This window comes from Aptenodytes patagonicus, chromosome 2 (genome assembly GCF_965638725.1).
Source record: "Aptenodytes patagonicus chromosome 2, bAptPat1.pri.cur, whole genome shotgun sequence".
NCBI classification, from domain to species: Eukaryota; Metazoa; Chordata; class Aves; order Sphenisciformes; family Spheniscidae; genus Aptenodytes; species Aptenodytes patagonicus.
This window is the reverse complement of record NC_134950.1, coordinates 36,062,402-36,075,022: the sequence shown is the minus strand read 5'-3', so window position 1 is coordinate 36,075,022 and position 12,621 is coordinate 36,062,402. Positions and strand designations below refer to the sequence as shown.

The following is a 12,621-nucleotide window of genomic DNA, read 5'->3' as shown; positions in this document are numbered from 1 at the left end:
AAACGGTCAGCAAAAATAACTGTAGCTTTCCTAATCTAGTTACAAAACAATGGCCAAAATACCACATAGTCACTTAAAAATAACAATTTTACCATAGCTGAATTTTCCTTTAAACAATCTCCGGGCAAAGTCTGCAAAACAATTAACTGGTAGATTGTATTCATAAATATGAAGCAAGCACTAAAAATGCTTTATTCAGAGTTTGTAAAGGCTTGCTTGAAGTATTTGTGTTTAATTATCACCGGTAATTTGAAGCCTGAGCCTTGAAAGTATCCAAGCTAAACACCTGTTTTTCAGTGACACTGAGCTGCTGCTTATCAATTACAAATATCTTTAGAATAATAAGCCATAAAACGTAAAAATGTAATTTTTCAGTACTTTTGCATACATTGGTCCCAATAACTCTTAATATTAAGGGCTTACAATAGAACATGGCTGAGATAATATACAAACAGTTTAGAAGAATTTAAATTAAATAACCACATTTTAAAGACGTGTCCCCTGCAGCTAAAGAAGTTCAAAAAAACCATTCAAATAAGCAAATAACATTTTTTTACATTTACAAATGAAACATCATATGAGTATTTATTGATTTTTTTAAAAATTCAAAAATACATTGTAACAGAACAGAATGTATACGTTCTTCAATGAAAGACAAAACTATGGTTATCATCCGGACCAGAATACAAATACATGCTAACAATTAAAAAATCATTTTGGGTCATTCAGGAAACACGAAACAAGCTAGCTGTTTGCAAATGCAGTAGTTTTCTACTTAGTAAATATGCCTGAGAAAGTTAACCTGTAAAGAAATCGGCTTTTAAACTCTTAAACACAAAGAGCTTTCTAGGTTGAAATGGTGAAGAGACCTGTGATATGCACCTGACAGGCCACTGAGCCATTTCCCACAGAGATTCTGTTCACTGCTTCACCTTGGCTCAGCCACCCAGCAGTGGCAGAGTTTCACATCAATACCAGGCTTATTCAAGCGAGGTGTTAAAAAGCATGCTAAGATGATGTAAAACCATCAGTTACATACACAGCGGATAGATGTTAATAATCGAGATACTCTACCAAACTCCTTGGTTTGTATCAGGGCCAAGTAAAAAGTAGTAGTCTAGTTTACGGATGAAACGGATTATAGTTTTTGGCTCAAGGTAAGACCCTTTAAAAACAATTTCTACATAAGCATCTAGAATCAAAGCATGAAAAAAACAGGACAAACACAACTAATCATTTTACAGTAACCACATACCGTAGGCAAGTAGGAATTAAAACAGTAACATAAATTGTGCATCGGTTCTATGAAAATAGTTACTAGTAGACACAAGCAATCTGACAAGATGTGAAAGTGAGCAGTGAAAACTTCACGGATTGAATTTCTTTTCATTGGAATTCATCTGTTTCTACTGCAGGCAGGTAACAAATGGAACTCAGGAAAACTGAATTCCTAGTAGCAGCTTAACTCTACTATGGTGAGACTTAGGCTTTTACCGTTTCTTGCATTAAGAGACATTCAAACTAATGAATCAAAAATGACATTTTAAAAACGAAGACCAAAAGAAAGCTGAATGTACATTTTAGACAGAAACAGCATTAGGTCAAATCCACAACTGGTGATATCTGACGTACGCAAATGTAATTTAACTATGCTGCTTATGCCAACAGAACATCTGACACTATTTCTCAAATTCTAGCAGCCTCTTTTAAATCACTTCCAACAACTGCATACTTTGTAAATTACATGGGCTTTGATGAAAAAAATCATTATCAGGCATGCAAAAATTCTAACAGAAACCTCCCATTTCCAGAATTTAGTTACATGATCAAATTACATATACTAGAACATATGAATCATAGTCACAGAATTGTTTAGGTTGGAAAAGACCCTTAAGATCACCAAGTCCAACCGTTTTGGAAACCAGCTTTTCAAATTAAATGAATTCACAACTCTGAAAAGGAAAAAAAACAAAATAAAACAAAACAAAAACCTATGACAGGAAAAAGAGTATTCCTACATAGCTGGTCCTATCCTTTGATGGTGGAACACAGTAAAATGAGCTACTATCCATATACGCGTGCAATTTTGCATGTAATGGCGATCAGGAAGAGGCTTCCTTTTCCCATCTTCCACACTGCAGAAATGACTGGATGTACTACAGAGGCTGTCACTGTCCTATGAAATGTAGGGTATTTGCCATTGCTGGATACAGGTCATCAGTGCTGAAGGACTCATGCGCTGACCCAGCGCAGTACATCTTACATTCTCTAGTATTGACTGTGATGTCAAAAACATTCTGCATTGCCCTGACACCAGGTCTGCTCCTAGGCTGCACCTTCTGATCAAAACGTTGTCCTACAGGTTACAACTAAGAGGTGCAGGGTGGGAAGCAGAGTAACGGCTTCAACAACCCGGCCCAGAAGACAAACGCAAAGTTAAGGTGGTGCGTCAGTACCTTCTGGATCAGAGTCGAAGAGAGAAACCAGCGCCAGAGCAGTATGTAAAGCTTCTAATGCCAAGAGGTGAAGACTTTCAAAGAAGTGCAAGTAAAAAGCATAATTTAAGCCTGTAATTATTTAAGGAGAATAAACAAAGGAGAGAAAGATGGCCTGCAGTAAGGTGAATGGAAGGAAGGAACAAAAAAGAGAAGCAGGGACATGTATATTGGTGCAGGGTTGTATCTCCTGGACCCAGAAACTGCCTTGGACACCAGCTAATTTTACAAGATAAGTTACATGCATGCCCACATTCAAGAGGGCAAGAGTGAAACCTTGATGGCAATGCTATGATTCTGGCTGAAGAGCTTCATTTTCCCCCTCCCATACCTGAAAGCCTTGAATCCTTGCCAAATACTCCAGCTGTTTTGAAGGCTGCACTGCAGAACAGGGGGAAGCAGGAGATATTCCTTTTAGACCTATGGCTTCGGCAGTTGGGGACGTTCCATTCATGAGAAGTTCCCTGGCAATCGTAGCTGTGCTATTTGTTGTAGGAGATATGCTGAAGAAAGAGCTAGAAGTCTGGCCCATTTCTTTGGATGACAAATAGCTTACAGTGGTACCAGGGGCTGATTTGTTGCGGCTTGCTTCCATCTCTTGATAAACATCAGGAGAGAGATGGAGTATTCCCTTTGGTGCTGAAAGTAAAAGCAAAGATCATTCTCATTACTCTAGAATGGGTTTGACATGTAGACTATTTTCATTAACATACTTTGCAGTGGAAAACTAAGCATTTAAAAGCAGTATCTTTTTTCCACAGTAACTAAATGAAATTGCATAATTTATTTAGAAACAAAGCAGATCTGAAGTGCCCCTCTTCCTCTTCCCCCACTCTTTTTAAGCAGGTACAAAGCTGGACTTTAAAACTGTGGCTAGCACAGAACATACAACATGAACAAATAAGGTTTGGAGATCTACAACCCACAAGGAATAGCTGCTACTTCAAAATAGTAGTGCGATCGTTATTTCACTACAATCTTCTGCCTCCTACCTGCTACAATAATTTAGGCTGTTATTTCACAAATAATTTAAACTAGCCTATGTCAGCACTGTCGCCACCAGAAGTAGCTCTTTTCTCTGCCACCTACAGCTGCTGTTTGTACTCTGCAGCTCCTCTATTGCTCGTGCCAGCACCAGCACCTGTAGGACCACGCAGCGATGCTCATGAGAACGAGCTGTTGGAGGCAAAAGAAGGGCAGGACAGCTTCTTGCGGTAGCAGCACTGCCTCAAGTGCTGGCTTAAAGTGTTTGCCGAATTAAAATGGCAGCCTGTGCTTAAATAACCTTCAATTGCCCTGCAGCCACATCGTTGCTGTCCTACTGACTCTTATGCGGTTGACTGCTCTTCAATGAAGAGGAATTTATTTTACTTATTTAGCTGCATATGGCATCCTATAGTTTGCAGATAGCTACTTGCCTTGGATAACATTTATACTGAACAAGGAAAGCATGTACATGGCATCATTAATATCAATAGGAGTTAGGTTAAACATTAAAAAGCTCTAAATTTATTTATGTGAATTACTTTTAAATATTTCCAGTGACATGTAAATTAGGGATAATTTGTCTAATTTTCAAAATGTTTAATATATTTTTAGAAAACATCTCAAACCTAAACCTGCTTGAAAACAGGACTACATACTTGATCAGTTTTGCTGATATTCCTGTGCATGGAAATGTGCAGAATCAAGGCTGAAGTTTGCTAGTTTTCATATACAATGAAGCATTTGTTGGAAACAGGAGTACCCAGTTTGCTGATATAAGAGGAAAAGCTCTTACTTGTTATTAATAAATTGAAAAATGAGCTTGAAATGTGTAATTTCGTATTAATAGCATACTTTAATCTTCTAGCATATATCTGAAAATAACATGGGTGAACCTGAGCCATATGGCATTTCATTCTAGGGATGATAAACCAGTTTGTTAACTGATTTAGTAATCCCAAGAGAAATCAAAGGGTTCAATGCTTAATTCATTTGCAGTACATATTAAATTCATCTCAGAATGTAGAATAGATTCAAAGAAGAGAACGAAATGAATTTCCAGTTACCTAGAAAGGATTCCTCTAATCCTAGTAGTGCAAGTAGTATTTTTAAATAAAATGTCTACCACAAGGCGAAGACTCAAAAAAATACTACCAGTAATTAATATCCTCATTTTCAACTATATAGTGAAAATCGAACTTCCTCACTGCTGACACAGCAAACTGCTTACAGGTGAATCTCTTAATCGATTTACTCACACATTTGGCTTTTAAATTAATACTGCTTTCAGAAAGCTGGAGCATCAGCTTATACCATTCACAAAGACATATCTGTAATTCACCTGATCGCTCTCCCCACCTACCTTCATGGGGCTGGGGAGCCTGGCTGGACCCTGAACTCTAACTTCAATGGTGTTTTACCCAGTCTTACAACTGGCTCCAAAGCCAGTGGGCCCTGTGCTGAACTCAAGAGCTAAGCACAAATTCAAGACAATGCTACTGGGAAAGATGGAGGACAGGGTCCCAAAAATTTATTTTTCTCTGTTTGGGACAATTTAGAGTATAAACTTATGGATAACAACAACTGTGTAAACATGCAGCATTATTTTATAGCGTATAATCACTATATGATAGAGTGATTCTATACCGTTTTTCTGAGGCTATAATCTCCAAGGCCTATCACTGCTCATATTTTTAAATGGTCTAAATACAAGAGATAACATGAATGAAAATTTAGAATAGATAATACAGATATTGATAATTGACGTTAGGTTACAAAACCAAACAGCAACAATAATATTGAGTGGCAGGTGTTCACCACCTCCTAGGACCTGCCCACTGTAAATCTGATTTCCTATAAATATTTGAGAAACAGAAATGAAAATTGAACAAAAGGCAAAACAATATACTTCTTTAGAAACAATACGATACTAGCCCCCGCAAATCAATTTTAGAAAAACATTGTACAACATTCACTTAAAAAAAGTTTAAAGAAGTTTAAAACCAAGTCCAGTGCTGCAGATGTCTGTTCCATTGATGTAATATTACTTAAAACAAACATTTTACATGCTTTCTCAGCCATTTCACTGTTTTTACATGATCCACCCAAATATCTAACTGCTGTCTGGAACAATGGTTTGGAATACTTCCAGATTACTAAGCTTTCTAAATGTTAAAATAACTAATATGCAGCATATGATGAATAAAAAGATATTGAGCAGAGTATAGCAAATGCTCCTAAAGTACTGACTTTACTCTAATGGTGATGTTAAATTAATAATAGTACTTTTACACTTATGCAACACGTTTCTGCTAAAGACTTCAAAGTGCTTTATAAGCAATAATTAATTTAAATCATACATTGGCTCTGAGAGGCAGATATTATATTACCATCATTGATTATCTCTGGAAACAAAGTAATGTAATATTCCAGACATTACATTAATATAGTTGCAAGCTATTCACTTTTTATATTCAGGGTCTATGTTTTATGAAGCTTCTTACAAACTTGTTTTAAAAACCCAATAAAAACTTGGTCTCTTTGAAAACTTCTATCAAGCATATATTAATTGTAATTCATTATCTATTTTTAATATATTATTGAGGATTTTCTTAATATCATTCCTCACTGTTGTCTGCTTCCTTCAACTCTGTTAAATTGTAGAAGAGTGTATATATACAACAGTTTAGTTACAGTAGTAAAGATGTTATCACAAGACAAGGAATATGACATCAACAGAGGAGTAAGTGTAAGAACAAAAGAACTCTTCAGAAATTATCTTAATTAGCCTTCAAACAAGCACTGTAATAAAAAACATGTGAGAGAGAAACAGTATCCTCTAACACCTTTTTGCATTGCAGGAGAACATCTCTAGGTGAATATTTTCATATTTTTGTTAGTCTTTCAGCTAAAAAAAAAAATTGCATTTTTGTGTCTGCTAAATATTTATCCCATACTAACTTCACCATACTCCAAAGGTAGCATCGTAATTATTAGGAGTCACAGGATCTATAATACTACCATTTAGACCAACAACATTGCACCTTCTGCTGGATGTAACTTAGAGGTACATTCATGAAACATGTTAAAATAATTTCCATTTATATTATTTAAACCTGTGGGCAAATGTGCTATGAAAATATGCAGGCTAGCTATGCAATGTAATCACTAACATTTGAAAAACATGTCTTATTCATCCTTGGCGGTAATTGTTAGCAGTCTCTCACAATCTTCTGAAGTCTCTGAAAACCCCACACCAAAGACCTCTCTTACCTAAGAATAAATTTCTTGATCTTCCATTGTCTACTTTTGCTGTCACGTACTAGACAACTGCAAAACAGTTTAGACTCCAAGGCAAATGTATGATTAAAATACAAAATGGCCCAGCTATCCTTCACAAGCCTTTCCCTTGAAGTGTAATCTCGGTGCTTTGATTCTGCTTCTTTTCACAGCAGCAGTAGTAGAGGCAGTCTCCAAAAATCTGTTGAGGTGGCATTATTTCTATCCCTAACCCTTTCTCTATAGGGTCCCCTTGGCTGGGAAGACAGGAGGACCTTTCTACAAAAGGGTCCCTCACTGTCTGGACCTTCACTCCTTCTGGAGTTCACGGAAAACAAAACTAACCATCAGAGGAACTTTCTGCATGGGGAATGGGGTAAGGAAGGAGAACGACTGACAATATCACCAAATGAGCCTCAATGTAATAAGTCTCCACAAAAATGGAATTTGCTGATACCAGGATGGTGACAAGTTACCCCACAACAGTGGGCTACTAAGTTAAGAAAAGTTCAGAGTGATGACAGTGTTGCCTGCACACTCACAGGTATTAGTGTCTATACTGGTACCACAGGTGTTCCATTTTCAATTCTCTACTTCTGTCAGGAAGACTGGAAAACATGAAAAGCTGAGATTTTGATTTTATCATTCAACTCCAAAAGATGACCTATAGAATCAGGTTTGTATTGTCCATGCACATATATATCAGTGCTATATTTTCTCTCTTTTCTACACAACCAACACTGTAAGGATACTCTTCCTCTGCCTTCACTCAATGACTTCTCCTGGTTCGAGGTCACTCATTGACTTTTTGTGTTTCAAGGACACTTGGTCTAAACCACAACTTTATTCTTTCCCAGAGAACCACAATTTTCTCCCTGGGCTCTCACCTGTCCTACAGGAAAGCTATACTTGGTGCGTCAGAAGCAGTGTCAGCTGGTGTATGACTTCCCCCGACACCCCTGAAGAGCACATGCTCTTCCCTGCACTACAACCAGTGATACGGGGCACCAGCATGAAGGAGTACTTTCATGTCTTGTGTAATGATGCAAAGTAAACCATGATATAATTCCGTATATGACAGGCTCATACATTAAGTTGAACACCCTGATATTTGAAATAACCCATCACTGAATTAAAAAAAAATTGTTCATAAAGAGATAATAATTATTTTCAGAACTGAATAAAATACTCGATACATAATAATCAAAAAGCTTTCTTTCAGATTATTCTACCTGCATTCACATTGAATAAAGCCTTCTTATATTGTGTTGCTTAAAATATGTGGCAAAATCTTGTAGTAAGGCATTAAGCAGGAAAAGCTAGACCCAGATCTAATCCTGACTTCACTATTAAGTTAAAATGGACAAAACCTTAAGAGGCATGGAGGACTTTCACATGCAACAATTCCTCCATAGAACTGGCAGGTTTTCAACATGCCCTAGAATATGGCCCATTACAAATCCACTGAGAGCAAAACAGAGAATTTACAAAACCAAATAACTATTTCAATAACAAGACTGAAAGATGTAAATATTATCATAAAAAGAAATTATCATTTTATACTCCACTCACTGTAAAAGCCTATTTATATACTAGAATATTTTCAAATTTTGTTTTATTATCTCAGTAGGAACTCAGAAAAACGTCAGTCAAACAATTGAATAGGCGAATAGTATGGCCGTTATGTTCTCAGTAATAGTCTACACACAATCTTGGCTTGAAATACCAAGATGCAATCATTACCTACTTAACACAGCTATCTGTGGTATTTCTAAGTCACCAGCTACTGCAATATGCAGACATGAAAAAATGTTTTGTCATTACACAATGTCCTTCAATCAAAAGATCTCGTCTACATGACCTTAAACAAACTGATGTTATATAAAGTTACTAATTAAAATACTAGTTTATTTAACCTTAAAACAACCATGACACTGAAGTAAATACTATTTAGTTCTTCATGAAGTCAGGTCTTGATATCCTTAATTTCACTGGAACATTTTCTGTACAGCCAAAAAGGAAATTGCAGTATCACAGGAGACTTAAATTGTATACATTTTCTGTAACATTTGGTGTTTAACTCATGTTAGGAAAGTCCTTTGAAATCTCCCACAGCTTTACTCCTGCTTGGGAACATAAGATTTTGGTAAAAATAAGACTTAGTGTTTGCAGTGGGGAATTTCTACAGGATATTCTATGAAATATTCCAATAGACAGACCAAACACCTACACCATTATTTTTACATCATAATTTCTGCATCATAAGTTTCCAACAATATATCAGTGTACCAGATAACCTAAGATTAAGATGAAGCAGGTTCTGAAAAGAACCAATCTAAATGCAGAAGAAAGGACAGTATTCTTATCAGTAAAGAGGATCAGCAACTTTGGAGCAGGAGCAAATCAAGCTAGTGAGCTGGCAGATCAAGGTGCTTGTAAAAGCTGCAGGAAAGTGATTTTTGAGGGGTAAAGCAATTAGGAGAGCACCTAAGTGCAACTGGAGGTGACCTGTGCAGGCAAGACTATTCATTAACAGATTAAGAGGGGAATGAGAATTGTGATGATGAAAACAAAGGCATGACCCACACGTAGAAGAGATGAAAGAATGAGCAAGTCTACTAGACAAGGATAGAGAGGTTGCTGAAGCTAAGAAGGTCAAGGGGGACATCAACAAGCACAGCATAGGTATGAGTGAAGATGAAATCAGAGGAGGAGAAAGCTGTGGGGGAGTGGAAGTCATAGGGATAAGATGTTTGATGTAAAGGAAAGGGGATGGAGGAGAGAATGGAGAATTAAGTCTTGGTTCTGACAGCAATAAAGCCTCAGTTCAAGTGATTCAATTCTTCCAGGACATTATGCTAGACTAAGGGTGACGTACATGGGGGGTTCCAGGTTGGGGCGAAGGGAGTAGGAAAAGGAGAAAAGACTTCAGAAAAGCAAAAGTATTTAGAGAAACACAGTATTGAGGTTAATTGTGTCATACTGCTTTGTTTGCTTGACTGAAGACAGAAAGCCAAATGCAGATAATTTGCAGAATTACATTATTAAATCTGAATTTGAGAGTTAACATCAAAAGAGAGCTCTGCGTTGCTATTTCACATGCATTTTTTTCAAAGGAATAGACTAGCAACCTTGAACAAATGTAATTCATATAGGAATTTTAAGGGACCGGGAAAAGCAAAAGGAGAATTTCTCTGAAATTATCTCTACCCACAGGGCTGGCTATCTACTGTCATGGTGGCTGTTCCCTCTTTATACATTTTATACATCAAGAGCTTAATGGTTAAGCAGTCTTCTACAAAGCTAAGACTTGGGTTCCTTCTCAGCCTGAGGGCATCCAGACCACAACCCTCACAGCCCAAGTGTATATTTCTTACATATGCACAATCCATACTACTCAAGAACCAGGCAGCAGGTTGCTTGTAACACTTTTTTTTTTAACCTGTATCTAAAATATGAAGAATATAATATGTGTAAACCAGCCAGGGAACACCAGAATACGTATCTGCACCTTCACTCACAGGTGCTTTAATCAGTAGACAGACTACAAAGCCATGATTCCTTTAGATCACTCCTTCGCTGTGGATTTCTTGCATTTTGACAGCATCTGATTTTTTATTTTCTGTCTGCAAATCATAATGATATTAGATACACATCTCCAAAAGGCGGCTGCCATTATCCAGATTACTCTGCACCCCATGAGTATTCTCCTTCTGGTGAAGAAGGAAACTAAATCTAAGTCTCCCAACTTTCTGGGCACGTGTTTAAAACGCTAGGTACTTTAGAAATACACATTGTACTCTAAACTCAGCAAAGAAAGCATCACATCTGAAGATGCGAAACTTGCAGTACTTTAAGCACCTAACCGAGCATCTCAAAAGCAGAAATGTGGGGAAAGGAGGAGGACCAATTGCAGTTGTGGTCTTACACACCTGAGTTGTGCCCAAATCCCACTTACACACAAAAATGCTAATTTGGATCTTGCCACTAGTTCTCAAAACAGCAAGGAAAAAACAACCACACTCCCTTCCCTGTTTTGTTAATAGGAGGTGGTATTTAATATTAGGTATTCTAGAAGTTTTTTCCAACTGTTCCAAAAAATATATGCAATTTGTACTTCATTGGTATTATTCTGAATAAATTATTATCTTGTTCTCATTGCTAGATGAAACTGAAAAATACCACATTAATTATTAATAATGCCAAATACAGCATAGATTTTCTAGCTTCAATAACTCAGGGAACAAACAAAATTGGGCGAATCTCCTCCACTTCTAAATTTAATTTTCCTGTGTCTTCAGTTAGAAAGAAAATCTAGTTATCTCAGACCCTTGCTAGAAGATGGGATGAATCCTTTTTTATTTTTTTGAAAATTAGCACATCAACTCAGCAACTACAGAGGCAAGGTGTTATTTAAACATAACCAACTGCTATAAGAGACTCTAGCTAGGGTTGTGAGACATACAAAGTGTAGACAAGTGGCTCAGCTGATGGAACTGCTCCCTGAAACACACAGTGATGGTATAATGTTCACCTGACAGTATGTTTGCTAAAAAAACCCACAAAACAAAACAAAAAACCCCAAACCAAACAGATGGAAAAGTACTGTCCTGTGCTTCATCAAATAAGTCGTGTTGTCAACCCCTCTTAGTGTGGTTTCTATTCAGAATGACAAATAATTCAACAAACGTTCAGTGATGTATCAATCTAACTCCTAGAAAGAGTGTATTATAATTGACAAAGTTTAGTAAGTTTGGAAGCAATTCAAAAGTGAAGTTCAATGAAACAGCAGTATTTAGTGAGCAAAAATGTATACAATCCACTGCAAATCACCTTTCAAATACATCCAAAAGAATTACAAATTTCAGCAAAAAATAACACACATAAATTCCAATTAAAAATGTCTGAAATACAAAACAAAAACTTTATTCCCAAACTGTAGACTTCAGTTACTGTTCATGGAAATACAGGGGTATTAAATTATCTACTAGAAGTCTTCACCAAAATCCCCAGTTGAAAAATAAACATGTAGAGGACTACAAAAAAAGTCTTTATAAAACTAGTGAGGGCCAGAACTGTAAATTTCACATAAATTTTGTTTCCTCCAAAGTGAAGATGTACTAGTATGCAAAATTTCATAAATACATGATTTATTTTGCATTTATTTTCTTCCAAAAAACTGGTAAAGAAACATCTAAGTAAGAATTTGAATGTAACCATACAGTTAGGGCTTAAAATAACACCATATATTTTCATATTTTTTATATTTCTTATTTTCTTAATCTCTTATTATTTAAGTAGATTTTGAAAAATACTAAAATACATGTTATTTATGGAAAAATGCTCAAATTTCCTCATCACAGATTTAAGAAACTCTTCTGAATATCTATTTGCTTTTTTCTCATTGGGTTTTTTTTTTATTGAGAACAATTGCATGAGATCAAGTATCTTTGTTCCTTAGGAGATCATCTGCTCCTGCTGCTCATTTACCATCTGAAATCATAATCATCTGTTGGTGACAATCTAATCATCTTCACAGTAACTAATTGTGATGTCACAAACAAATGATTATGATTTCAGGTGGTGAACAAACAGCAGGAGCAGATGTACTCTGAAGAACAAAGACTGTAAAGTCATGCATGAATCCCTAGTAATAAAATGTTAGGCAAGAAAAACAAAGAGCCTGTCTTTTACAGAGGTAGGATTGCTCTGAGTGTATTTTTTATTATTATTATTAGTTTTTCAATACTTACTTTGTGACTCCCAAAATTGCTGGAAATAGATAAAGGAAAACTATACTATGGAAAATTGAGGGTGGGGAACATATAAAAACAGTTAGGGTAATTTTTTCCTTATTAAAATT

The 12,621-nt window shown here is 36.2% G+C and overlaps 1 protein-coding gene across 6 annotated transcripts in view; it reads right to left on the bottom strand.

Moving 5' to 3' along the window:
• STAU2 (staufen double-stranded RNA binding protein 2) overlaps positions 1 to 12,621 on the bottom strand; it is a 178,013-nt gene that overhangs the window by 80,573 nt on the left and 84,819 nt on the right. For all 6 annotated transcript variants that reach the window (XM_076329542.1, XM_076329539.1, XM_076329544.1 and 3 more), the window contains exon 12: positions 2,827 to 3,134. In XM_076329542.1, coding sequence (XP_076185657.1) covers positions 2,827 to 3,134 — 308 coding nt within the window. The remainder of the gene's footprint in view (positions 1 to 2,826; positions 3,135 to 12,621) is intronic.